The following is a 27,843-nucleotide window of genomic DNA, read 5'->3' on the forward strand; positions in this document are numbered from 1 at the left end:
CCTTCTGTCTTTCTCTCCCTTCTGTCTTTCTCTCCCTTCTGTCTTTCTCTCCCTTCTGTCTTTCTCTCCCTTCTGTCTTTCTCTCCCTTCTCCTCGCTCCCCCCTCTCCCCCCCCTTCTTTCTCTCCCTTCTCCCTCTCCCCCCCCTCTCCCCCCCTTCTTTCTCTCCCTTCTCCCTCTCCCCCTTCTGTCTCTCTCTCTCCCTTCTGTCTCTCTCTCTCCCTTCTGTCTCTCTCTTCTGTCTCTCTCCCCCTTCTGTCTCTCTCTTCTGTCTCTCTCTCCCCCCTCTCTCTCTCTCCCTTCTGTCTCTCTCTCCCCCCCCTCTCTCTCCCTTCTGTCTTTCTCTCTCCCCCCTCTCTCTCTCTCTCCCTTCTGTCTTTCTCTCTCTCTCTCTCCCTTCTGTCTTTCTCTCTCCCCCCTCTCTCTCTCTCCCTTCTGTCTTTCTCTCTCCCCCCTCTCTCTCTCTCCCTTCTGTCTTTCTCTCTCCCCCCTCTCTCTCTCTCCCTTCTGTCTTTCTCTCTCCCCCCTCTCTCTCCCTTCTGTCTCTCTCTCCCTTCTGTCTCTCTCTCCCTTCTGTCTCTCTCTCCCTTCTGTCTCTCTCTCCCTTCTGTCTTTCTCCCTCCCTTCTGTCTCTGTCCTCGTTCCCAGCCGTCTCTCTCCACTTGGCCTCGGGGAACAGAAGGACAGTTGAAGTATGTGTCGATAGAAGTATTAGTGTCTCCTGCAGTGTGTGTGTCTCTCCAGAAATGGCTTGGTAAAAGCACCTGCATCTGATTAACAGAGACAAAGTAAAGAGGACGGCGGTTAGTGAACCAGTGTTGTACTTCTCTCAACATATTGTCCTGATAAAACGGCTCCTAAACAAGGTTTCCTGTATAGCCCAGCCAACAACACACACACACACACACACACACACACACACACACACACACACACACACACACACACACACACACACACACACAACTAGCGACAGTTGTGTGTGTGTTTAGCTGTGCTGTCACTGGTAGAGAGAGAGTGTGTGTGTTTGTGGACAGCATTATGGGTGAAATAAGGTGGTTGCAGAGGGAGGTAAAGGGTGAGAAGAGTGGGATAGTGAAAGGCAGAGAGAGAGGGATCCTACATACGTGTCCAAAGCACCGTTCAGGTATTCTCTGGTGCAATTCCCCTCTCATCCTCTAGGTGTCGGTAGAGGACTAACGGTAGAAATAGCAGCAGCATTAATTGTAGTAAAACTAGGAAGTATTCCTTTTAGCCTTAATCTAACCCTGTTCAACACACATCCTGACCCGTTAGAGACCCTGTTCAACACGCACATCCTGACCCGTTAGACCCTGTTCAACACACATCCTGAACCGTTAGAGAGACCCTGTTCAACACACACATCCTGAACCGTTAGAGAGACCCTGTTCAACACACACATCCTGAACCGTTAGAGAGACCCTGTTCAACACACATCCTGAACCGTTAGAGAGACCCTGTTCAACACACATCCTGAACCGTTAGAGAGACCCTGTTCAACACACATCCTGAACCGTTAGAGAGACCCTGTTCAACACACATCCTGAACCGTTAGAGAGACCCTGTTCAACACACATCCTGAACCGTTAGAGACCCTGTTCAACACACATCCTGAACCGTTAGAGAGACCCTGTTCAACACACACATCCTGAACCGTTAGAGAGACCCTGTTCAACACACATCCTGAACCGTTAGAGAGACCCTGTTCAACACACATCCTGAACCGTTAGAGACCCTGTTCAACACACATCTTGAACCGTTAGAGACCCTGTTCAACACACATCCTGAACCGTTAGAGAGACCCTGTTCAACACACATCCTGAACCGTTAGAGACCCTGTTCAACACACATCCTGAACCGTTAGAGAGACCCTGTTCAACACACACATCCTGAACCGTTAGAGAGACCCTGTTCAACACACATCCTGAACCGTTAGAGACCCTGTTCAACACACATCCTGAACCGTTAGAGAGACCCTGTTCAACACACATCCTGAACCGTTAGAGAGACCCTGTTCAACACACATCCTGAACCGTTAGAGAGACCCTGTTCAACACACACATCCTGAACCGTTAGAGAGACCCTGTTCAACACACATCCTGAACCGTTAGAGAGACCCTGTTCAACACACATCCTGAACCGTTAGAGAGGCCCTGTTCAACACACATCTTGAACCGTTAGAGACCCTGTTCAACACACATCCTGAACCGTTAGAGAGACCCTGTTCAACACACATCCTGAACCGTTAGAGACCCTGTTCAACACACATCCTGAACCGTTAGAGACCCTGTTCAACACACATCCTGAACCGTTAGAGAGACCCTGTTCAACACACACATCCTGAACCGTTAGAGAGACCCTGTTCAACACACATCCTGAACCGTTAGAGACCCTGTTCAACACACATCCTGAACCGTTAGAGACCCTGTTCAACACACATCCTGAACCGTTAGAGAGACCCTGTTCAACACACATCCTGAACCGTTAGAGAGACCCTGTTCAACACACACATCCTGAACCGTTAGAGAGACCCTGTTCAACACACATCCTGAACCGTTAGAGAGACCCTGTTCAACACACATCCTGAACCGTTAGAGAGGCCCTGTTCAACACACATCTTGAACCGTTAGAGACCCTGTTCAACACACATCCTGAACCGTTAGAGAGACCCTGTTCAACACACATCCTGAACCGTTAGAGACCCTGTTCAACACACATCCTGAACCGTTAGAGAGACCCTGTTCAACACACACATCCTGAACCGTTAGAGAGACCCTGTTCAACACACATCCTGAACCGTTAGAGACCCTGTTCAACACACATCCTGAACCGTTAGAGAGACCCTGTTCAACACACATCCTGAACCGTTAGAGAGACCCTGTTCAACACACATCCTGAACCGTTAGAGAGACCCTGTTCAACACACATCCTGAACCGTTAGAGACCCTGTTCAACACACATCCTGAACCGTTAGAGAGACCCTGTTCAACACACATCCTGAACCGTTAGAGACCCTGTTCAACACACATCCTGAACCGTTAGAGACCCTGTTCAACACACATCCTGAACCAGGCTGAAATCTGACCCTAGAGCTGGTTAGTTACGCTTTGAACAGACAAATAGGGCCTAATGGCACCCTATTCCCTATATAGTGCACTACTTTAGACCTGGACTGGCACCTTATTCCCTATTTAGTGCCCTACTTTAGACCAGGGCTGGCACCCTATTCCCTAGGTGCCAGCCCTGGTCTAAAGTAGTGCACTAGATAGGGAATAGGGGCCATTTGGGACGGATCTGTAGCTGTAGTGGAATCTTGGCTGTGTGGTTGGAGACCAACAGTTAAACTCTAGTAACCTCAGAATAGCTCAAATAGAACGGCTCGATTCCATATGTCTAGGACTACGCTCTCTCTTTTCTCTGGCGTGTGTGTGTGTGTGTGTGTGTGTGTGTGTGTGTGTGTGTGTGTGTTTGAGGCCACTCTCTCTTTTCTTTGGGGCTCTTCTCCTCTCTTCCTTCCCTTCTTTTCTCCTCTACCTCTCCATTCCTTCACCATCTGTCTGCTTTCCTGTCACTCCATCACTTCCCCATCATACCAGACCACTAATAGCAGTAGGTTGTTCGTCCACACACACACACACACACACACACACACACACACACACACACACACACACACACACACACACACTACACACACACGCACAGGGATGGATGGACTGACTCTGATTTTCTATAATTGTTTTAATTCCTCTAACTACCCCATAGAGCCCTGGTCTAAAGTAGTGCACTATATAGGGAATAGGGTGCCAGTCCTGGTCTAAAGTAGGGCACTATATAGGGAATAGGGTGTCATTTGGGACGTAGGCTCTGAAAATAAATAGTAGCGTCCATTTAGGCCTTCTCATAATGGGGCTATTGTCTACTAGGAGGAGAGAAGGGAGGAGGGGTGGGGGTTCAGACGAGGGAGGAGGGAGTTGGGGGGATCGAACTGGAGCGCTCATGTCCAAATTATGCACACGTCTTTTCCCTTCTTCACTCACTTGCTCTTAATTCCTTTTTTTTTTGTCTTCATCAGTTCTGTCATCTCCTTGTCCTTCTCCTGGAAGGTATCCTCCTCCTCTCTCCTCAAATTTCATCTCTCTGACATGCAGTGACTGTCTCTTCATTCTCTCTCCTCTGTTCTCTCTCTCTCCTCTCTGTTCGCTGTTCTCTCTCTCCGTTCTCTCTCTGTTCGTTCTTTTTTCCTCTAAGTTCAGTAGGAGAAAGTTCAGGTCTACTGGTGAATTTTCAGTAGTACGTCTCACATTTCTCTGTCTATGGAGTGGAACAAGATTGACCACCTGTATCTAGTTACCACACACACACACACACACACACACATTGTGTGATGAGTGTCTTGTCTCGCAAAGCTCCTTATTTGACAAATAATTCCCTGTCAGAAAAACAGACAGGTGTCCCACTTTTACTCATTCTGTCCTTGTCCCCTTTACCATCATCCCCCTTTCTTTGTCTCCTCCCCCTGCCCTTTTCCTCATCACTAACCAGCTAGGTGACTCTAGTTCTCTGTTCTCCAACATCATATTTAGTGACGTCAGTAACCAGCTAGGAGACTCTAGTTCTCTGTTCTCCAACATCATATTTAGTGACGTCAGTAACCAGCTAGGAGACTCTAGTTCTCTGTTCTCTAACATCATATTTAGTGACGTCAGTAACCAGCTAGGAGACTCTAGTTCTCTGTTCTCCAACATCATATTTAGTGACGTCAGTAACCAGCTAGGGGACTCTAGTTCTCTGTTCTCTAACATCATATTTAGTGACGTCAGTAACCAGCTAGGTGACTCTAGTTCTCTGTTCTCTAACATCATATGTAGTGACGTCAGTAACCAGCTAGGGGACTCTAGTTCTCCAACATCATATTTAGTGACGTCAGTAACCAGCTAGGAGACTCTAGTTCTCTGTTCTCTAACATCATATTTAGTGACGTCAGTAACCAGCTAGGAGACTCTAGTTCTCTGTTCTCCAACATCATATTTAGTGACGTCAGTAACCAGCTAGGAGACTCTAGTTCTCTGTTCTCCAACATCATATTTAGTGACGTCAGTAACCAGCTAGGAGACTCTAGTTCTCTGTTCTCTAACATCATATTTAGTGACGTCAGTAACCAGCTAGGGGACTTTAGTTCTCTGTTCTCCAACATCATATTTAGTGACGTCAGTAACCAGCTAGGGGACTCTAGTTCTCTGTTCTCCAACATCAAATTTAGTGACGTCAGTAACCAGCTAGGGGACTCTAGTTCTCTGTTTTCCAACATCATATTTAGTGACGTCAGTAACCAGCTAGGAGACTCTAGTTCTCTGTTCTCTAACATCATATTTAGTGACGTCAGTAACCAGCTAGGAGACTCTAGTTCTCTGTTCTCCAACATCATATTTAGTGACGTCAGTAACCAGCTAGGGGACTCTAGTTCTCTGTTCTCCAACATCATATGTAGTGACGTCAGTAACCAGCTAGGAGACTCTAGTTCTCTGTTCTCTAACATCATATTTAGTGACGTCAGTAACCAGCTAGGAGACTCTAGTTCTCTGTTCTCTAACATCATATTTAGTGACGTCAGTAACCAGCTAGGGGACTCTAGTTCTCTGTTCTCCAACATCATATTTAGTGACGTCAGTAACCAGCTAGGGGACTCTAGTTCTCTGTTCTCTAACATCATATTTAGTGACGTCAGTAACCAGCTAGGAGACTCTAGTTCTCTGTTCTCCAACATCATATTTAGTGACGTCAGTAACCAGCTAGGGGACTCTAGTTCTCTGTTTTCCAACAACTCGTCATTCAGTAGCCGACCACAAAAGGTTAGCGGTCAGCTTTTTGACCTGCAGCTGTCGCTTGTGGAACATTCTGAGCATTCTCTGACGCACATACACACACTTGAGGTTAGGTTGAAGTGCAACGCCGAACTCGGGTCCTTCTAGGAAACAAAGAGGAACCAAACAAAGGTTCCTACCTATTTAACCACTTGACAGGGCTTAATGACTTGGTTATGTGCGAGCGAGGGAGACTGAGAGAGATACAGAGATGGAGTCTCCCCTTCTTAACCATGGGAATTCCCTTGTTGACACTCAGTCAATTGAAGTTACTTAATTATCGAACTTCTAACGTTGACAAAAGCCTTGACGTAGACCGTGACATAGGCGTCGTCATATAGAAGCTTCTGTTTAGCTGTATATTTCTCCAACCTATTCAGACCTTTCTACCGTCACCGTTCTGTTTCTTCTCTCAGCTGAACCTTGCTCTGTTCCTTGGGAAATATAAAGAAAACTATTGGAATTGAAGAGGGGTTGGGGGGTGGAGGTGGAAAGAGTGGAGGATGGTAGAGAGAGTGGAGGATGGTAGAGAGAGTGGAGGATGGTAGAGAGAGTGGAGGATGGTAGAGAGAGTGGAGGATGGTAGAGAGAGTGGAGGATGGTAGAGAGAGTGGAGGATGGTAGAGAGAGTGGAGGATGGTAGAGAGAGTGGAGGATGGTAGAGAGAGTGGAGGATGAATAGAAAGAGTGGAGGATGAATAGAAAGAGTGGAGGATGAATAGAAAGAGGATGGTTGGAGTATTGGGAAGAGTAGACGATGGTAGAAAGAGGATGGTTGGAGTATTGGGAAGAGTGGGGGATGGTAGAAAGAGGATGGTTGGAGTATTGGGAAGAGTGGAGGATGGTAGAAAGAGGATGGTTGGAGTATTGGGAAGAGTGGAGGATGGTAGAAAGAGGATGGTTGGAGTATTGGGAAGAGTGGAGGATGGTAGAAAGAGGATGGTTGGAGTATTGGGAAGAGTGGAGGATGGTAGAAAGAGGATGGTTGGAGTATTGGGAAGAGTGGAGGATGGTAGAAAGAGGATGGTTGGAGTATTGGGAAGAGTGGAGGATGGTAGAAAGAGGATGGTTGGAGTTTTGGGAAGAGTGGAGGATGGTAGAAAGAGGATGGTTGGAGTATTGGGAAGAGTGGAGGATGGTAGAAAGAGGATGGTTGGAGTATTGGGAAGAGTGGAGGATGGAAGAGTGGAGGATGGTAGAAAGAGGATGGTTGGAGTATTGGGAAGAGTGGAGGATGGTAGAAAGAGGATGGTTGGAGTATTGGGAAGAGTGGAGGATGGTAGAAAGAGGATGGTTGGAGTATTGGGAAGAGTGGAGGATGGTAGAAAGAGGATGGTTGGAGTATTGGGAAGATTGGAGGATGGTAGAAAGAGGATGGTTGGAGTATTGGGAAGAGTGGAGGATGAAAGAGTGGAGGATGGTAGAAAGAGGACGGTTGGAGTATTGGGAAGAGTGGCGGATGAAAGAGTGGAGTATGGTAGAAAGAGGATGGTTGGAGTATTGGGAAGAGTGGAGGATGGTAGAAAGAGGATGGTTGGAGTATTGGGAAGAGTGGAGGATGGTAGAAAGAGGATGGTTGGAGTATTGGGAAGAGTGGAGGATGGTAGAAAGAGGATGGTTGGAGTATTGGGAAGAGTGGAGGATGGTAGAAAGAGGATGGTTGGCATATTGGGGAGAGTGGAGGATGGTGAAAAGAGGATGGTTGGAGTATTGGGAGGAGTGGAGGTTGGAAGAGTGGAGGATAGTAGAAAGAGGATGGTTTGAGTATTGGGAAGAGTGGAGGATGGTAGAAAGAGGATGGTTGGTATATTGGGGAGAGTGGAGGATGGTAGAAAGAGGATGGTTGGAGTATTGGGAAGAGTGGAGGATGGTAGAAAGAGGATGGTTGGAGTATTGGGAAGAGTGGAGGATGGTAGAAAGAGGATGGTTGGAGTATTGGGAAGAGTGGAGGATGGTAGAAAGAGGATGGTGCTTTGTTTTGAGGTGAAATGGAAGAGAGGATGATGGGTGATGTAATCTGTCAACTGTTTTGTATCTTGAAGATTGTTGTGTGTTTATTTACATTTGTGCGTGTGTTTGTACCAGGCCCAGGTCCAGCGCTCTCTGGATAGCGCTGTGTCACTCCAACAGAGAGCTGCGGTTGGTCGACGGCTGAGGAAGGAGGCGGGACTAGGGGCGGGGACTGACATTGACGGACAGGGCAGCAGCCCAATGTCTGAACAAGACTCTGGAGTACTGGATGTAGAGGATGAGGAGGATGAAGATGAGGTACTTGTTTGGGGATTGTTTGTGTGCGTGTCTCTGGGGGGGAGTGGGGGGGATTGTTTGTGTGTCTCTGGGGGGGAGTGGGGGGGATTGTTTGTGTGTCTCTGGGGGGGAGTGGGGGGGATTGTTTGTGTGTCTCTGGGGGGGAGTGGGGGGGATTGTTTGTGTGCCTCTGGGGGGGATTGTTTGTGTGTCTCTGGGGGGGAGTGGGGGGGATTGTTTGTGTGCCTCTGGGGGGGAGTGGGGGGGATTGTTTGTGTGCCTCTGGGGGGGAGTGGGGGGGATTGTTTGTGTGTCTCTGGGGGGGAGTGGGGGGGATTGTTCTGTCTCTGGGGGGGAGTGGGGGGGATTGTTCTGTCTCTGGGGAGGAGTGGGGGGGATTGTTCTGTGTCTCTGGGGGGGGGTTTGTGTGTGAGTTTTATTTTTTCAGGGGAAAACCCATTGAGACCAGGATCTCATTCAGAAGGGTGCCCTGATCACAGTAGCACAACATTAAAATACAATGTGAAACGGTGATCAATACGAAACGGTGATCAATATGAAACGTGATCAATACAATACGAAACGGTGATCAATATGAAACGGTGATCAATACAATACGAAACGGTGATCAATATGAAACGGTGATCAATACGAAACGGTGATCAATATGAAACGGTGATCAATACGAAACGGTGATCAATACAATATCAAAACCTTGGTCTACTTGGTGACCCCTCCAACACTGTCGCTCTCATGCCCTTCACTTCTCCATCTGCTCCCTCCTTTTAAACTTCTGTTACCCCCTTGAGAACCCCCCCCCCCCTCTCTGTCTTTGCGTTCTCCCTCTTTCCTGTGCCAGGACTGAGACAGAGGGCATTCTCCTGTTTGGCAACAGTAATCTTACAACTACACTTCACCACTTGACAAATATGCACCAAACATCTTAGGTAAGTGTAAAAAAAAAAGATCTCCTCGGTAACAACATCAAGATTAATGGTAGATTTATGTAGTTATTTTAGATGAATTAGGACTATTTTGAGGTGTATACTGGCTACGGCGTCACATGAGAGGGTGATGGGAGAGGGCGATGGGCGGGGAGAGGACAGGGGAGAGGGCGATGGGCGGGGAGAGGCCAGGGGAGAGGGCGATGGGCGGGCCGAGGCCAGGGGAGAGGGCGATGGGCGGGCCGAGGCCAGGGGAGAGGGCGATGGGTGGGCCGAGGCCAGGGGAGAGGGCGATGGGCGGGCCGAGGCCAGGGGAGAGGGTGATGGGCGGGCCGAGGCCAGGGGAGAGGGCGATGGGCGGGCCGAGGCCAGGGGAGAGGGCGGGCCGAGGCCAGGGGAGAGGGCGGGCCGAGGCCAGGGGAGAGGGCGATGGGCGGGCCAGGGGAGAGGGAGATGGGCGGGCCGAGGCCAGGGGCGATGGGCGGGCCGAGGCCAGGGGCGATGGGCGGGCCGAGGCCAGGGGAGAGGGCGAGGGGCGGGCCGAGGCCAGGGGAGAGGGCGATGGGCGGGCCGAGGCCAGGGGAGAGGGCGATGGGCGGGCCGAGGCCAGGGGAGAGGGCGGGACGAGGCCAGGGGAGAGGGCGATGGGCGGGCCGAGGCCAGGGGAGAGGGCGATGGGCGGGCCGAGGCCAGGGGAGAGGGCGAGCCGAGGCCAGGGGAGAGGGCCAGGGACGAGGCCAGGGGAGAGGGCGGGACGAGGCCAGGGGAGAGGGCCAGGGACGGGCCGAGGCCAGGTGAATCGAATCAAATTTTATTTGTCAACGCGCCAAATACAATAGGAGGGTGTGCATTGATTTATTGAGCTGGTTTTGGCTGATTTCATGGGGCTACAGATGACAAGCAATCTGTTCCCTTCCATTTCCGGCTGCGCCGATAGACAGAGTTGATCCGAGAGACACATTTGACAGTACAGAAAGTAACAAAAATTCTAGTACCCGACCCGTTTTTCATGTTCTCGTGTTGAAAAAGCTGTAAGCTATAAAAACACACTATGTATAAACACCAGCGTTTCACCATCACTGTGTCTTCTTCAGGGTGACGTCATGAATGCTTGAACCAGGTTATTTACACACAACAGTGCAATTTTAGTGCAACCAATGACAATGAGGGGTGTGTCATAATTGTTAGGTTGATTAGAATGAATTGAGTGATACTATTAAGACAATAGTTTACATCATCTTGAATATAGTAGGCTACTATTAGCATTAGCATTAGCTTACATCATCTTGAATATAGTAGGCTACTATTAGCATTAGCATTAGCTTACATCATCTTGAATATAGTAGGCTACTATTAGCATTAGCATTAGTTTACATCATATTGAATATATTAGGCTACTGTTACCATTAGCTTTAGTTTCCATCATATTGAATATATTAGGCTATTGTCAGCATTAGCTTTAGTTTACATATTAAATCTATTAGGCTATTGTTAGCATTCGTTTACAGCATATTGAATATAGTAGGCTATTGTTAGCATTAGCATACAAATTGAATATAGGAGGCTGTTAGCATTAGTTTACATCATGTTGAATATAGTAGGATGTTATGATTGGGATTAGCATAAAATTAACATCAACATACATTTATTGTTTTCATTTAATTTCCAGAAGAAGGCGGCACAGTGATGCCAAAACGTTTTTCTTTTTTACCCAATAAATTACTGGGAGTTTTATACATAGTGTGTGATTCTTTGTTTTTATAGCTTACAATATTCACTGTTAGTCAGCACCTCTAAACTAAATCATTTTATCTGGGTGTGTGCCAGTTTATGCTTTTTTTATTAGTATTGAAAAAGTACAGAAGTTTTGGTTTACCGTGCAGCCCTATACTGAGTGTACAGATAGGGCTAGTGAAGCTAGTCTGGGTAACCATTCATTAAGGTTTATGGTTTGGGGGGGTAGAAGCTGGCTCCGGAGCCTGTTGGTCTGAGCCGGAAAGAGAGATGGCAGAGGTGAGAGGTAGGCAGGACACCTCTTCCCGTGCCAGGCTGAGATGTTGGCCTAGGGTAAGGCAGGAAGAGTACATAAAGTTTGAGACGGAGGGAGGGAGAACAAAAAGGGTAAGGGCTCAGTCAAGGCTAGGGCAAGAGACTGCGGAGGGAGGGAGAACAAAGGGTAAGGGCTGCGGAGGAAGAGGATGGAAGGGGGGACGCTAGGGCAGGGTGGCACCTCTTCTGTGATCTCCTTCCAGACGTTTTTGACAACCTTTCTAACAAAGGCATGACCCTGGTCACTACCTTCTGACCCCTAGTCACTACCTTCTGACCCCTAGTCACTACCTTCTGACCCCGAGTCACTACCTTCTGACCCCTAGTCACTACCTTCTGACCCCTAGTCACTACCTTCTGACCCCTAGTCACTACCTTCTGACCCCTGGTCACTACCTTCTGACCCCTAGTCACTACCTTCTGACCCCTAGTCACTACCTTCTGACCCCTGGTCACTACCTTCTGACCCCTGGTCACTACCTTCTGACCCCTGGTCACTACCTTCTGACCCCTGGTCACTACCTTCTGACCCTAACCCCCTGTTTTCACCCTGTTCTTATCCCCCTGTTATTTCCCATACTCCCCACCTACCTCTGCCCTAGCCTTGACTGACCGTTGACCCTTTCCCTGGGGTTGTTAAATTACTCCAACCCCCCCCCCCCCAAAAAAAAAAACATTCCACTGTGTTTGTTTTCTTATTGTGTGTGTTTCCCCTCCTGTCCCAAGGCAGTGCTGTTCTAAACTGGTGGTGTTCCTAGGTCAGTACATGAAAGCCTGGTATTGTCTTCCAACTTGCTTTTATAACAGCTAAGAAACGGTATTCCACAGAGCTATAGACAGGATGGGGTCTGTTTGTCTATGTGATTGTTCAGAACAAGCGTCCCCAATGCCCACTAGTGTAGTGACCCAGTCAACCCCTCTACCCTTTAGAGAAGGTCAAATGGTCAAGTTGTATTGACTTGCTGTATTTTTCCTACTACCTCAAAATCAAACCAAACTTTATTTTGTCACATGTGCCGAATAAGTGTAGACTTGACCGTGAAATGCTTACTTACAAGACCTTAACCAACAGTGCAGTTCAAGAAGAGAGAAGAAAAATATTTACCAAGTTGACTAAAATAAAAAGTAACACAGTAAGAATAACGAGACTCTATAACAGGGGGCACCGGTACCGAGTCAGTGTGCAGGGGTACAGGCTAGTTGAGGTAATCTGTACATGTAGGTGGGGGTGAAGTGACTATGTATAGATAATTAACAGCGAGTAGTAGCCGTGTACAAAAGGGAGGGGGGGGGGGTCAATGTAAATTATCCAGTGGCCATGTTATTAATTGTTAAGCAGTCTTATGGCTTGGGGGGTAGAAGCTGTTCAGCCTTTTGGACCTAGACTTGGTGCTCCGGTACTGCTTGCCGTGCGATAGCAGAGAGAACAGTCTATAACTTGGGTGACTGGAGTCACTGACAATTTTATCAGCTTTCCTCTGACACTGCCTATTGTGTAGGTCCCGAATGGCAGGAAGCTTGGCCCCAGTGATGTACTGGCCCATTCGCACTATCCTCTGTCGCGCCTTACGGTCAGATGCCGAGCAGTTGCCATACCAGGCGGTGATGCAAACGGCCAGGATGCTCTCGATGGTGCAGCTGTAGAACCTTTTTGAGGATCTGGGGGCCAAATTCCAAATATTTTCAGCGTTTGAGGGGGAATAGGTTTTGTCGTGCCCTCTTCCCTACTGTCCTGGTATGTTTGGACCATGATAGTTTGTTGGTGATGTGGACACCAAGGAACTTGAAACTCTCGACCCACTCCACTACAGCCCCGTCGGGGTTAATGGGGGCCTATTCGGCCCTCCTTTTCCTGTAGTCCACGATCAGCTCCTTTTGTCTTTTGTCTCACATTGAGGTAGAGGTTGTTGTCCTGGCACTACAGCCAGGTCTCTGACTTCCTCCCTATAGGCTGTCTCAGCGTTGTCAGTGATCAGGCCTTCCACTGTTGTGTCCTCAGCAAACTTAATGATGGTGTTGGAGTCATTTTTGGCCATGCAGTCGTGGGTGAACAGGGAGTACAGGAGGGGACTAAGTACACACCCCTGAGGGACCCCGGTGTTAAGGATCAGCATGGCAGACGTGTTGCCTACCCTTACCACCTGGGAGCGTCCCGTCAGGAAGTCCAGGATCCAGTTGAAGAGGGAGGTGTTTAGTCCCTGAGTTCTTAGCTTAGTGATGAGCTTGTTGAATGCTGATTCTCACAGATGTGTTCCTTTTGTCCAGGTGAGAAAGGGCTGTGTGGAGTGCGCTTGAGATTGCGTCATCTGTGGATCTGTTGGGGCGGTATGTGAATTTGAGTGGGTCTAGGGTGTCCGGGATGATACTGTTGATGTGAGCCATGACCAGCCTTTCAAAGCACTTCATGGCTACCGATGAGAGTGCCACGGGGCAGTAATAATTTAGGCAGGTTACCTTCGCTTCCTTGGGCACAGGGACTATGGTGGTCTGCTTGAAACATGTAGGTATTACAGACTCGGTCAGGGAGAGGTTGAAAATGTCAGTGAAGACACTTGACAGTTGGTCCGTGCATGCTTTGAGTACACGTCCTGGTAATCCATCTGGCCCAGCGGCTTTGTGAATGTTGACCAGTTTTAAAGATTTTGTTCACGTCTGCTACCGAGAGCGTAATTACACAGTCATCCAGAACAGCTGGTGCTCTTGTGCATGCTTCAGTGTTGCTTGCCTCGAAGCGAGCATAAAATGCATTTAGCTCGTCTGGTAGGCTCGCGTCACTGGGCAGCTTGCGTCTGAGTTTCCCTTTTTAGTCTGTAATAGTTTTCAAGCCCTGCCACATCCGAGAGCCAGTGTAGTACGATTCAATCTTAATCCTGTATTGACGCATTGCTTGTTTGATGGTTCGTCTGAGGGCATAGCGGGATTTCTTATAAGTGTCCGGATTAGTTTCCCACTTCTTGAAAGCTCTAGCCTTTAGCTCAATGAAGAGGTTGCCTGTAATCTTCTGGTTGGGATATGTACATACGGTCACTGTGGGGAGGAAGTCGTCGATGCACTTATTGATGAAGCCGATGACTGAGGTGGTATACTCCTCAATGCCATTGGATGAATCCTGGAACATATTCCAGTCTGTGCTAGCAAAACAGTCCTGTAGCGTAGTATCTGCGTCATCTTCCCCCTTCCATATTGAGCGAGTCACTGGTACTTCCTGCTTAAAATTTTGCTTGTAAGCAGGAATCTGGAGGATAGAATTATGGTGAGATTTGCCAAATGGAGGGCGAGGGAGAGCTTTGTATGTGTCTCTGTGTGTGGAGTAAAGGTGGTCTAGGATTTCTTTCCTTCTCTGGTTGCACATGTGACATTATGTTAAATATTTGGTAAAACTGATTTATGTTGCCTGCCTTAAAGTCCCCGGCCACTAGGAGCGCCGCTTCTGGGTGAGCATTTTCTTCTTTGTTTATGGCCTTATAGAGTTGGTTGAGTGCGGTCTTAGTCCCAGCTTCGTTTTGTGGTGGTAAATAGACGGCTACGAATAATACAGATGAGAACTCTCTTGGTAGATAGTGTGGTCTACAGCTTATCATAAGGTACTCAACCACAGGCGAGCAATACCTCAAGACTTCTTTAATGTTAGATGTTGACTTGCTCAAGTTGTATTGACTTGCTGTATTTATCCTACTACCTCCCCTGTCCTGACTGATAGACATAAGTCTAGTCTCCTCTTCTCTCCTTCCACTCGTCCTCGCTGTCTGCATCCCTCTTTCCAACCCTGTTTCTCATTCTTCCCAGATCTCTCTCTAGAACATTTCCTCCCTCCATTATTGTGTTCACAGACATTTTTTCTCACTTCCTGTCTTTCTATATCCCTCTGTTTCATCCCTTGTTCCAAACCTGTTTCCCATTCCTCCCATATCTCTCTCTTGAACGTTCCCTCCCTCCATCCCTCCATTATTGTGTTCAGACCCATTTTTTTCTCACTTCCTGTCTCTTCTATATCCCTCTGTTTCATCCCTCGTTCCAACCCTGTTTCTCATTCCTCCCATATCTCTCTCTAGAACGTTCCCTCCCTCAATCCCTTCCTCTCTCATCCCTCCATCCAAAGCTCACCAGAGTAGGTATACATTCTTTCTCTGAAGTTCTTGGCTCTAAAATGCTTCTTGGTCTGTGTCCCAAATTGCACCCTATTCCCCATATGTGACTCACCATCTGGATTCGGTCTTATGTAGCGAAATTTGAAATTGTGTTTACATTAGATAAAAGTAGCGACTCAGAGCAACCATATGGTATATCATACACTACATTTGAGAAACAATGGGGAAAGTAATTCTGCTTTGAAAGTGGATCAACTTGTAAACTCACTTTTGAGAAAATTGCCCTTTGAATGTTTTGTTCTTCTAGTGAAGAGCTCTTCTTTGTCTACACCCATTCAGCATCGTTCACACCCTCACCCTAATCTTTAGTCCCACCCATCTCGTTTCGCTCTCGGAGCGCACACTTGACGCTCTGGCCGATGATTTGTTTACCTCTGGATAACATGAAAACAGCCTAACCAGCTCTGCTGGCAACAAGGTCATTTCAATGCTCGACAAGGCTCGATTGATTACGCTTTTTTGCAGACGTTTACTGACACCGGCCATATTCAACAGGTGTTGTACACACGTCACTTAACTTGTTATGGCTGCAATCCGGTTAACGGGATAAGTGTCATCAACAACCGCTGAATAGCATAGCGCTACATTCAATAAATATTACTAAACATATTCATATTCATGAAATCACAAGTGCAATATAGGAAAACACAGCTTAGCCTTTTGTTAATCCACCTGTCGTGTCAGATTTTGAAATTATGCTTTACAGCGAAAGCAATCCAAGCGTTTGTGTAAGTTTATCGATCGCTCGACAAAACATTAAGTACACTTAGCATCAAGTAGCTCGGTCCCGAAAATCAGAAAAGCAATCAAATTAATCGTTTACCTTTGATCTTCGGATGTTTTCACTCACGAGACTCCCAGTTAGACAACAAATGTTCCCTTTGTTCCATAAAGATTATTTTTATATCCAAAATACCAGGAAAGAGCGGTCACGGCAACGCAGACAAATTCCAAATAGTTTCCATAATGTCCACAGAAACATGTCAAACGTTTTTTATAATCAATCCTCAGGTTGTTTTTAAAATATGTAATCGATAATATATCAACTGCAAATGTCTTTCACAGTAGGAGAGGGAAAAACAATGGCTTTCCAAACTCTGTTGCGCGAGCAAAACTCATGTGACCACTTGATGAGATGTTATCGTTCTGGCTCATTTTTCAAAATAAAAGCCTGAAACTGTCTGAAGACTGTTGACACCTTGAGGAAAGCGATAGGAAAAGGAATCTGGTTCATCCCTTTAAATCCAGCAAAGGGAGGCTATGGAACATGGAGTTTTCAAAATAGAAGCCACTTCCGGGTTTGGATTTTCCTCTGGGTTTCGCCTGCAATATCAGTTCTGTTATACTCACAGACAATATTTTGACAGTTTTGGAAACTTTAGAGTGTTTTCTATCCAATACTAATAATAATATGCATATATTAGCAACTGAGACTGAGGAGCTGGCCGTTTACAATGGGCACCTTTTCATCCAAGCTACTCAATACTGCCCCTGCAGCCATAAGAAGTTAACGTTAGCTAACTAGCCTGCCAGCCAACGTTAGCTAGTTAAACAACAAACAGTGCCAACAATGCCATAGTGCTGGGAGCTAACCAACCATGTTCAATGTTAGCTAGCTAACATTAACCTCTAACTAGAAAAGCAAATGGCTCTGGGAAACAAATAATAACATCAGCTAGGGAGCCAGCCAGCTAACTTTAGCTAGTTAACAGTACGCTTGAGCTTGAAATGAAACCACTTTCTGTCAAAATTAGAATACGTGTAAAATCTGAAAATGTAGCTAGCTGACGCTAAACTATTTACCTGTATACATCGTGTATGAACGCCTCTCCCTGTCAGGAATGCCATGCCACATTTTCCCCTCGTTTGAAGATGTAATCCGGAGACAGGTGTTTTCTGTAGCTATCATACTCTAATTCCACTGATTTCAAAATGGGATCCTCCAGAAAGTGGAGAGCCACACTTATGCAGCTCCACTACACAGTACATTTTTTTTAAAGCTGTGTTTGACAGGATTACCAACACAGACTGACAAGCTTCTATGGCAGACCAATCCAAACTCCTCTCTCGGAATGTCTAGCCCACCCATTATCTCAGCCAATCATGGCTAGTGGGAAGGTTACTCTCTTTTTCTGTGGCTTAACCAACAACGCTCGTAATTTAACAATTTTAATCGTATTTTCAGATCGCATACAAGTTTAAGGCACACAAAAGTTAAGGCACAAGCGTTTTGATAAACACATTTTTTACGTTAAAATGGCTCTCCTGTGAAGTCGTGACTTGCGACACACACCAAGTTTCCTGAATCGGGTCACACACAGTGCACTGCATTCTGTAGGCCCTGGTCTAAAGTAGTGCACTGTATAGGGAATAGGGTGCCAGCCCTGGTTTAAAGTAGTGCACTATATAGGGAATAGGGTGCCAGCCCTGGTCTAAAGTAGTGCACTATATAGGGAATAGGGTGCCAGCCCTGGTCTAAAGTAGTGCACTATATAGGGAATAGAGGGCCGTTTGGGATGCAGAGATGTTTGCTCCGGTACTTTGCCTCTCGTTTTAGCCTGAATGTGTTAAAGAAGGTAGAGAAAATGGAGGGATACTGTAATGTAAAAGGAAGAGGAGGGAAAATGGAGGTTGAGTAATGTGTAAACTGTCGGGGTCGTCCAGATAAAACTGGGATAGATGGTGATTTTAGCATGTAAATCTTGGGGCCAGCAAAGCCACAACACTAAACAATACATTAATTGCACTATAACGGTGACAAACGGTGCACACAAACTGTTAGGGCCTACATAAAGCTGTCCCAACATCTTACCGCTGCTACACCTGGTTAAAAGCCTTTTCCGGCAGGGAAACGGTTTATTCAGCCTCATTTACTGCCTTTAAAGAAAACATAGCTGATATGGCTGACTTGCTTAAACAAATGTGGTTTCTACTGACAATTGAGATGTACAAACTATGGAATAAGGGGACGACGAGTGGATAAGAGGTCATCCGGACATTAATGAGTGAGTTAGGACGGACGTCAATGTACCTGTGTTCAGCACTTTTTGAAATGTACAGCGACAGAATTCAGAACATGGGCTGGTCTTACAGTGTTCTCCCTGTACACCAAGTCAGAGCCATAGGATAAATTAAGGGGGCTTATAAGCAGACAATGAAAGCTCTTACAATATTCAATGATTATATTTCTTTTAAACAGGCTATAGGCTACATGTGCACCACCAAGTCAGAACAGTAGGTGAAATTAAGAGATGAAAATAGACCAAATTATTAGGGTGAGGCACATGGGCTACTAACAGCTTACTACACAACATACACTTAGTATTACTTTCTTAGCTACAGTATACATATCTCCCTGGCATATTACATAATTTATGCAGCTACACACAAGACATTTTTGGACTCACCTTGCTGTGCTCACTTGAACAGGAAGTGGCGCGACGGTCCTTTGTGGGCAAATTTTGTCATCAAAGAAAGACAAAGAGGCCGGATTTACAATTTCGAGTTGGATGACCGTTCAAAATTTATTTTCTCAGTCTGAGCTCGTTTGCTCCCGACTTCCCAGTTCCAATGTTTGCAGTTAGCCACTGTCACCCATTCCTTCCAAACCACTCATTGTTGAATTTGCTATTTTCAACTTGTTGAGTAATTAGGCAAAAAAATGTGGGGCTCAAAACAGGTGGGGCTGACGGGTCATTGAAGTGTTCTCATTAGAGGGGAGAGAGAGGGGGGAAAGAGAGCGAGGGGGAGAGAAAGAGAGCGAGGGGGGGAGAGAAAGAGAGCGAGGGGGGGAGAGAAAGAGAGCGAGGGGGAGAGAGAAAGAGAGCGAGGGGGAGAGAGAAAGAGAGCGAGGGGGAGAGAGAAAGAGAGCGAGGGGGAGAGAGAAAGAGAGCGAGGGGGAGAGAGAAAGAGAGCGAGGGGGAGAGAGAAAGAGAGCGAGGTGAATAGATAGATCTGCGATTTTTTTTTTTTTTTTTTTTTTTTTTTTAAGGCTGTGAGCAGAGAGTGGGAGAGAGGAAGAGGAGGCGAGAGTAGCTATTGGAAGGCCAACGAGTTCGTTTATTGTTATGGTTGTCTGTTCTCCTCGAGGGTCCGTCAAGGTTTTTGGTGGAACAAAAACCTTACCCTCAGAACTATTTCTCATCATTTGTTGTTAATCTCCGTGTGGTAGATTAGATTTTATTGATTGTCGAGTGCCTTCAGAAAGTATTCACGCTCTCTGTAAGGTCCCTCATTTCGAACACTGGTTCGACCACAAATACCTCGGAAAGAAACCTTGAGAGACCCATTAGTAATAAATTGGCTGACGTTGAACGTCCCTTTGAGCACGGTGAAGTTATTAACTACACTTTGGATGGTGTATCAATACACCCAGATACAGGCGTCCTTCCTATAACTCAGTTCAATGTAAAGCATTTGGGGTTAAATATCTGTGATTGTATAAAACTGAGGATAGATCAACATTGTAGTTACTCCACAATACTAACCTAATTGACGGAGTGAAAAGGAAGCCTTTATAGAATAAATGTGGCAAACAAATTAACTTGGTCCTGAATCCAATACAACCCATCACTGAGTATCACTCGTCATATTTTCAAGCGTGGTGGTAGCTGCATCATGTTATGGGTATGCTTGTCATCGGAAAGGACTAGGGAGGACTAATAGAGCTAAGCAACAGAATAAAGCACAGGCTAAATCCTAGAGGAAAACCTGGTTGTCTGCTTTCCTACAGACACTGGGAGACATTCACATTTCAGCAGAACAAATAACCAAAAACACAAGACCAAATGTACACTAGAGTTTCTGACCAAGAAGATATAGAATGTTCCTAAGTAGGGTAGTTACCATAACCACCATGGGGCACTCTGTTCACAATGTTGACATCAGCAAACCGCTCGCCCACACGACGCCATGCACGCTGTGTACCATCTGCCCGGTACAGTTCAAACCGGGATTAATCCGTGAAGAGCACACTTCTCCAGCGTGCCAGTGGCCATCGAAGGTGAGCATTTGCCCTCTGAAGTCGGTTACGACGCCGAACTGCAGTCAGGTCAAGACCCTGGTGAGGAAGACGAGCATGCAGATGAGCTTCCCTGAGACGGTTTCTGACAGGATGTGCAAACCCACAGTGGATCCCGCAGGTGAAGAAGCCGGAGGTGAGGTCCTGGACTGGCGTGGTTACATGTATTCTGCAGTTGTGAGGCCGGTTGGGCGTACTACCAAATTCTCTAAAACGACATTGGAGGCGGCTTATGGTAGAGAAATGGACGTTCAATTCTCTGGCAACAGCTCTGGTGGACATTCCTGCAGTCAGCATGCCCATTGAACACTCCCTCACCATCTGTAGCATTGTGTTGTGTGACTGCACATTTTAAAGTGGCCTTTTATTGTCCCCCAGCACAAGGTGCACCTGTGTAGTGATCATGCTGTTTAATCAGCTTCTTGATATGCTACACCTGTCAGGTAGATGGATTATCTTGGCAAAGGAGAAATGCTCACTAACAGGGATGTAAACACATTTGTGCACAACATCTTAAGAGGAATACGCTTTTTTTGTGTATATGGAACATTTTCTGGGATCTTTTTATTTAATCTCATAAAACACTTTACATGTTGAGTTTATACTTTGGGTATGTGTGTGTGCGTAAGTAAATAGTGTTTCTCTCTCTCTCTCCCAGGTACCAGTGGCCCAGGAGTTGGTAGACTTTTCTCCAGTGTACCGATGCCTCCACATCTATACCGTTCTGGTGAGTTCTACCCATTCCCCTCTCTTTCTCCTATCCTCTCCTCCTTTACTTTGAGACATTCTCAATTCGGATTTTGCTAATTCCTCCGTCCTCTCCTTGCCTGCATTTTTTTTGGGGAAAAAAGATTGAAGCTAATCGAGGAGAGGCATATCGAAGTAGCATATCATTTTTAAATATGTCCATGCTTTTTGTCAGAGAAAACGAAAGCTGATTCAAAAAGGGTGTGTGGCAGAACTCTTCCACAAAAGACTCGGGTAGAATACACATGACTATCCTCGATGAAACGTGGCTATCGAGGAGGGGAGGAGCCTCTTCTGTTCGCCTACTAACTAATTGACATATCCTTGACCACTGTTCAGGTCATATAGAAGAGAGGAAGGAGGAGTTGAGGGGAGGAGCCTCTTCTGTTCGCCTACTAACTAATTGACATATCCTTGACCACTGTTCAGGTCATATAGGAGAGAGGAAGGAGGAGTTGAGGGGAGGACGGTCTTTTGCACCAATGAGAATCTCCTCCATTCATCTCTCAATTTTTTTTTTTATATATCTGATGAACCAAACATTTTCTTCATTTAATTTTAAATATTCATATCATATCCACAGTGATTTTTCTGCATGCGTTCCCCAAATTGGACTGAATTAATTGACACCTTAGTAGTTTAATTGACCGCACCCCTTCAAGCACACCCCCTCCACAGGATTGGCCCCCACCAGTAACACAACATTATTAGTAGCAGCAGAGGGATTTGGTTGAAGTGTACTTGTTACAGCCTAAGGGAGGTGCTGTTTGATACCGCAGGCCTTTACTGTGTGTGTGTGTGTGTGTGTGTGTGTGAACTTGTTCAGATTAAAGGAGAAACCGTAGTTTACAATGAGTTATAGAAGGGCTTCCTGTCTGTTTAGTTGATCTGGTCTGAACCACGGACTATAATAATAAACAGCACATATCATCTTTTAGTCGACTACTACAGAGACATGCTACTGTTTACTATAGGGACTGGGAGGGAGGGAGGGAGGGAGGGAGGGAGGGGAGAGGGGGAGGGAGGGAGGGAGGAGGGAGGTGAGGGAGGGAGGGAGGGAGGAATGGAGAGGGGGAGGGGAGAGGGGGAGGGAGGGAGGGAGGGAGGGAGACATGCTACTGTTTACTATAGGGACTGGGAGGGAGGGGGGAATGGGGGAGGGAGGGAGGAATGGGGAGGGAGGGAGGAATGAAGGGAGGGAGGGAGGAATGGAGACATGCTACTGTTTACTATAGGGACTGGGAGGGAGGAAGGAATGGGGAGGGAGGGAGGAATGAATGGAGGGAGGGAGGAATGAAGGGAGGGAGGGGGGAATGGAGAGGGGGAGGGAGAGGGGGAGGGAGGGATGGAGAGGGGGAGGGAGGGAGGGAGGGAGGAATGGAGAGGGAGGGAGGAATGGAGAGGGAGGGAGGAATGAATGGAGGGAGGGAGGAATGAATGGAGGGAGGGAGGGAGGAATGAATGGAGGGAGGGAGGAATGAATGGAGGGAGGGAGGAATGGAGAGGGGGAGGGAGGAATGAATGGAGGGAGGGAGGAATGAATGGAGGGAGGGAGGAATGAATGGAGGGAGGGAGGAATGAATGGAGGGAGGGAGGAATGAATGGAGGGAGGGAGGAATGAATGGAGGGAGGGAGGAATGAATGGAGGGAGGGAGGAATGAATGGAGGGAGGGAGGAATGAATGGAGGGAGGGAGGAATGAATGGAGGGAGGGAGGAATGAATGGAGGGAGGGAGGAATGAATGGAGGGAGGGAGGAATGAATGGAGGGAGGGAGGAATGAATGGAGGGAGGGAGGAATGAATGGAGGGAGGGAGGAATGAATGGAGGGAGGGAGGAATGAATGGAGGGAGGGAGGAATGGATGGAGGGAGGGAGGAATGAATGGAGGGAGGGAGGAATGAATGGAGGGAGGGAGGAATGAATGGAGGGAGGGAGGAATGAATGGAGGGAGGGAGGAATGAATGGAGGGAGGGAGGAATGAATGGGGAGGGAGGAATGAATGGAGGGAGGGAGGAATGAATGGAGGGAGGAATGAATGGAGGGAGGGAGGAATGGAGAGGGGGAGGAATGAATGGAGGGAGGGAGGAATGAATGGAGGGAGGAATGAATGGAGGGAGGGAGGAATGAATGGAGGGAGGGAGGAATGGAGAGGGGGAGGGAGGAATGAATGGAGGGAGGGAGGAATGGAGAGGGGGAGGGAGGAATGAATGGAGGGAGGGAGGAATGAATGGAGGGAGGGAGGAATGGAGAGAGGGAGGAATGAATGGAGGGAGGGAGGAATGAATGGAGGGAGGAATGGAGAGGGGGAGGAATGGAGACATGGAGGAATGAATGGGGAGGGAGGAATGAATGGAGGGAGGGAGGAATGAATGGAGGGAGGGAGGAATGAATGGAGGGAGGGAGGAATGAATGGAGGGAGGGAGGAATGGATGAGGGGGAGGGAGGAATGAATGGAGGGAGGGAGGAATGGATGAGGGGGAGGGAGGAATGAATGGAGGGAGGGAGGAATGAATGGAGGGAGGGAGGAATGGAGACATGGAGGAATGAATGGGGAGGGAGGAATGAATGGAGGGAGGGAGGAATGAATGGAGGGAGGGAGGAATGAATGGAGGGAGGGAGGAATGAATGGAGGGAGGGAGGAATGAATGGAGGGAGGGAGGAATGGAGAGGGGGAGGGAGGAATGAATGGAGGGAGGGAGGAATGAATGGAGGGAGGGAGGAATGGAGACATGGAGGAATGAATGGGGAGGGAGGAATGAATGGAGGGAGGGAGGAATGGAGGGAGGGAGGGAGGGATGAATGGAGGGAGGAATGAATGGAGGGAGGGAGGAATGAATGGAGGGAGGGAGGGATGAATGGAGGGAGGAATGAATGGAGGGAGGGAGGAATGAATGGAGGGAGGGAGGAATGAATGGAGGGAGGGAGGAATGAATGGAGGGAGGGAGGAATGAATGGAGGGAGGGAGGAATGAATGGAGGGAGGGAGGAATGGATGGAGGGAGGAATGAATGGAGGGAGGGAGGAATGAATGGAGGGAGGAATGAATGAAGGGAGGGAGGAATGAATGGAGGGAGGGAGGAATGAATGGAGGGAGGAATGAATGAAGGGAGGGAGGAATGGATGAAGGGAGGGAGGAATGGAGACATGGAGGAATGAATGGGGAGGGGGGAATGGGGGGAATGGAGAGGGGGAGGGAGGAATGGAGAGGGGGAGGGAGGAAGGAAGGGAGAGGAAGGAATGGAGAGGGGGAGGAAGGAAGGAAGGAAGGGAGAGGGAGGAATGAAGCGGGGAATGGAGGGGGAAGAATGGGGAGGAAGCGGAATGGAGGGAGGGAGGGAGGAATGGAGAGGGAGGGAGGAATGGAGAGGGAGGGGGAATGGAGAGGGAGGGGGGAATAATGGGGGAGGGAGGGAGGGAGGAATGGAGAGGGAGGGGGGAATGAATGGGGGAGGGAGGGATGGATGGAGGGAGGGGGGAATGGATGGAGGTCAGGAATGCAGGTTACTGGGCCACGACTAGGTCAGGGGCGAAGCAGGTGTCTGGGTTGACTGGGCCACGACTAGGTCACGGACGAAGCAGGTGACTGGGCCACGACTAGGTCAGGAACGAATCAGGTGTCTGGGTTGACTGGGCCTCGACTAGGTCAGGGACGAAGCAGGTGTCTGGGTTGACTGGGCCACGACTAGGTCACGGACGAAACAGGTGACTGGGCCACGACTAGGTCAGGAACGAAGCAGGTGTCTGGTTGACTGGGCCACGACTAGGTCAGGGACGATGCAGGGGTCTCGGTTGACTGGGCCACGACTAGGTCAGGGACGAAGCAGGTGTCTGGGTTGGCTGGGCCATGACTGGGTCAGGGACGAAGCAGGTGTCTGGTTGACTGGGCCACGACTAGGTCAGGGACAAACAAAGCAGGTTACTGGGCCACGACTAGGTCAGGGATGAAGCAGGGTCTGGGTTGACTGGGCCACGACTACGTCAGGGACGAAGCAGGTGTCTGGGTTGACTGGGCCTCGACTAGGTCAGGGACGAAGCAGGTGTCTGGGTTGACTGGGCCACGTCTATGTCACGGACGAAGCAGGTGACTGGGCCACGACTAGGTCACGGACGAAGCAGGTGACTGGGTCACGACTAGGTCAGGGACGAAGCAGGTGTCTGGTTGACTGGGCCACGACTAGGTCAGGGACGATGCAGGTGTCTCGGTTGACTGGGCCTCGACTAGGTCAGGGACGAAGCAGGTGTCTGGGTTGACTGGGTCACGAATAGGTCAGGGACGAAGCAGGTGTCTGGGTTGACTGGGCCACGACTAGGTCAGGGACGAAACTGGTGACTGGGTCACGACTAGGTTCAGGGACGAAGCAGTGGTCTGGTTTTGTGTGTGTGTGTTTGTAGGGGTTGTGACCGGGGCAGTGCGGTCAGAGGAGAGGAGGCATGGGGTCTGGCAAGGTGTCTGTTTGGAGGCAGTGCCGGTGTGTGTAGACAGGGTGTCTGGGTTAAGAGAGCTCTGGGGACAGAATCATCGAGGGAACGGAAGAGCATGAACTTCGTGAGGAAGGACAGAGAGCTAGGGAGGAGGAGGAGGGATGATACAGAGGTTATAGCAAGGCTAAGTTGAGAGACAGACAGGGCAAGGAAGGAAAGGGAGGGAGACGGAGGGAGGGAAGATAGGGGAGGTCACAGCAAGGACGAGAGCGACTGAGCGTCGAAGATAGGGCTAGGAGGCGAGAGTGCAGGGGGCTAGGGGGAGAGAGTGCGCGCACAGAAGGGTTAAAGTGAGGGCGAGAGTGAGGTGGAGGACAGGGAAGGGGGATGGCTGACCGATGGAGGAAGTTTGGTAGCTAGATAGGGAAAGAAAAGAGTGAAAGAAAGACCGGGAAAGGGAGTAAGGAATGAGAGAGGGAGATGTGGAGGAGGAGAGGAGATGTAGAGAGAGTTGTCAAGAGGAGACTGAGTGCATGAGACTGAGGAGTGTTGGAGAGTTGAAAAAGTGGAGGGGTTGCCCCTGGGGTAGAAAAAGTGGAGGGGTTGCCCCTGGGGTTGGAAAAGTGGAGGGGTTGCCCCTGGGGTTGGAAAAGTGGAGGGGTTGCCCCTGGGGTTGGAAAAGTGGAGGGGTTGCCCCTGGGGTTGGAAAAGTGGAGGGGTTGCCCCTGGGGTTGGAAAAGTGCATGAGAGAGTGGAGGAGACGGAGGGATGGAGGAGAGAAAGTGAATGGAAGGAAAGAGGGGGAGGGGGTGGTGTTGAAATGTGTGACCTCCTCAACCTCAGCTTCACTTTCTTTTCCCCCTCCCGTTCCCTCGTTTGTTTTGGTTCCTGCCAGCGTTCATGTTTGTTTAGTTATGTTGTTCTTTACCATTTTTATTCTCTTTCTCTCCTGTTTTTGTCCTTTGTTTCAGCCTACACACACACACACACACACACACACACACACACACACACACACACACACACACACACACACACAAGTGCGTCGTGACCCACATGGAGACACTGTTAGGCCGGTCAGTCCTAAGTGGATGCCAAGGATGATAGAACAGTGGGTCGTGCCACCACACATGCGATGAACTGTTAGGCTCGGTACAGTCACTACAGTGCATGCACACAGGCGTGCATAGACACAGAGACGCTGCACACACACACACACACATGCACACTGACACTCATACACACACACACACACACACACACACACACACACACACAGACAGAGAGAACGTTACAGATGTTTATTCCAGATAATAACACGGTACTCAGATAAATAAACATTTAAATCATTTCCTAATCATTGTATTCATTATACATTTAATCTTTATTGTTGATATGAATTTAAATATTTATTGATTAGTAAATATTTTCTCCATTAGAGTACAGACGAGTACTTCTACTCGACCAGACGAATACTTCTACTAAACCAGACGGGTACTTCTACTCGACCAGACGGGTACTTCTACTCGACCAGACGGGTACTTCTACTAAACCAGACGGGTACTTCTACTAAACCAGACGGGTACTTCTACTAAACCAGACGGGTACTTCTACTAGACCAGACGGGTACTTCTACTCGACCAGACGGGTACTTCTACTCGACCAGACGGGTACTTCTTCTAAACCAGACGGGTACTTCTACTAAACCAGACGGGTACTTCTACTAAACCAGACGGGTACTTCTACTAAACCAGACGGGTACTTCTACTAAACCAGACGGGTACTTCTACTAAACCAGACGGGTACTTCTACTAAACCAGACGGGTACTTCTACTAAACCAGACGGGTACTTCTACTAAACCAGACGGGTACTTCTACTAAACCAGACGGGTACTTCTACTCGACCAGACGGGTACTTCTACTAAACCAGACGGGTACTTCTTCTAAACCAGACGGGTACTTCTACTAAACCAGACGGGTACTTCTACTAAACCAGACGGGTACTTCTACTAAACCAGACGGGTACTTCTACTAAACCAGACGGGTACTTCTACTAAACCAGACGGGTACTTCTACTAAACCAGACGGGTACTTCTACTATACCAGACGGGTACTTCTACTAAACCAGACGGGTACTTCTACTAAACCAGACGGGTACTTCTACTAATCCAGACGGGTACTTCTTCTAAACCAGACGGGTACTTCTACTAAACCAGACGGGTACTTCTACTAAACCAGACGGGTACTTCTACTAAACCAGACGGGTACTTCTACTAAACCAGACGGGTACTTCTACTAAACCAGACGGGTACTTCTACTAAACCAGACGGGTACTTCTACTAAACCAGACGGGTACTTCTACTAAACCAGACGGGTACTTCTA

General features: G+C 48.2%; 1 protein-coding gene across 3 annotated transcripts in view; it reads left to right on the forward strand.

The window, feature by feature from the left end:
- Nucleotides 1-27,843, forward strand: part of exoc6b (exocyst complex component 6B) — a 209,576-nt gene that overhangs the window by 53,415 nt on the left and 128,318 nt on the right. For all 3 annotated transcript variants that reach the window (XM_071379107.1, XM_071379109.1, XM_071379108.1), the window contains exons 7-8: nt 7,970-8,152; nt 20,951-21,019. In XM_071379107.1, the coding sequence (XP_071235208.1) occupies nt 7,970-8,152; nt 20,951-21,019 (252 nt within the window). The remainder of the gene's footprint in view (nt 1-7,969; nt 8,153-20,950; nt 21,020-27,843) is intronic.

This window comes from Salvelinus alpinus, chromosome 31 (assembly GCF_045679555.1).
Source record: "Salvelinus alpinus chromosome 31, SLU_Salpinus.1, whole genome shotgun sequence".
NCBI classification, from domain to species: Eukaryota; Metazoa; Chordata; class Actinopteri; order Salmoniformes; family Salmonidae; genus Salvelinus; species Salvelinus alpinus.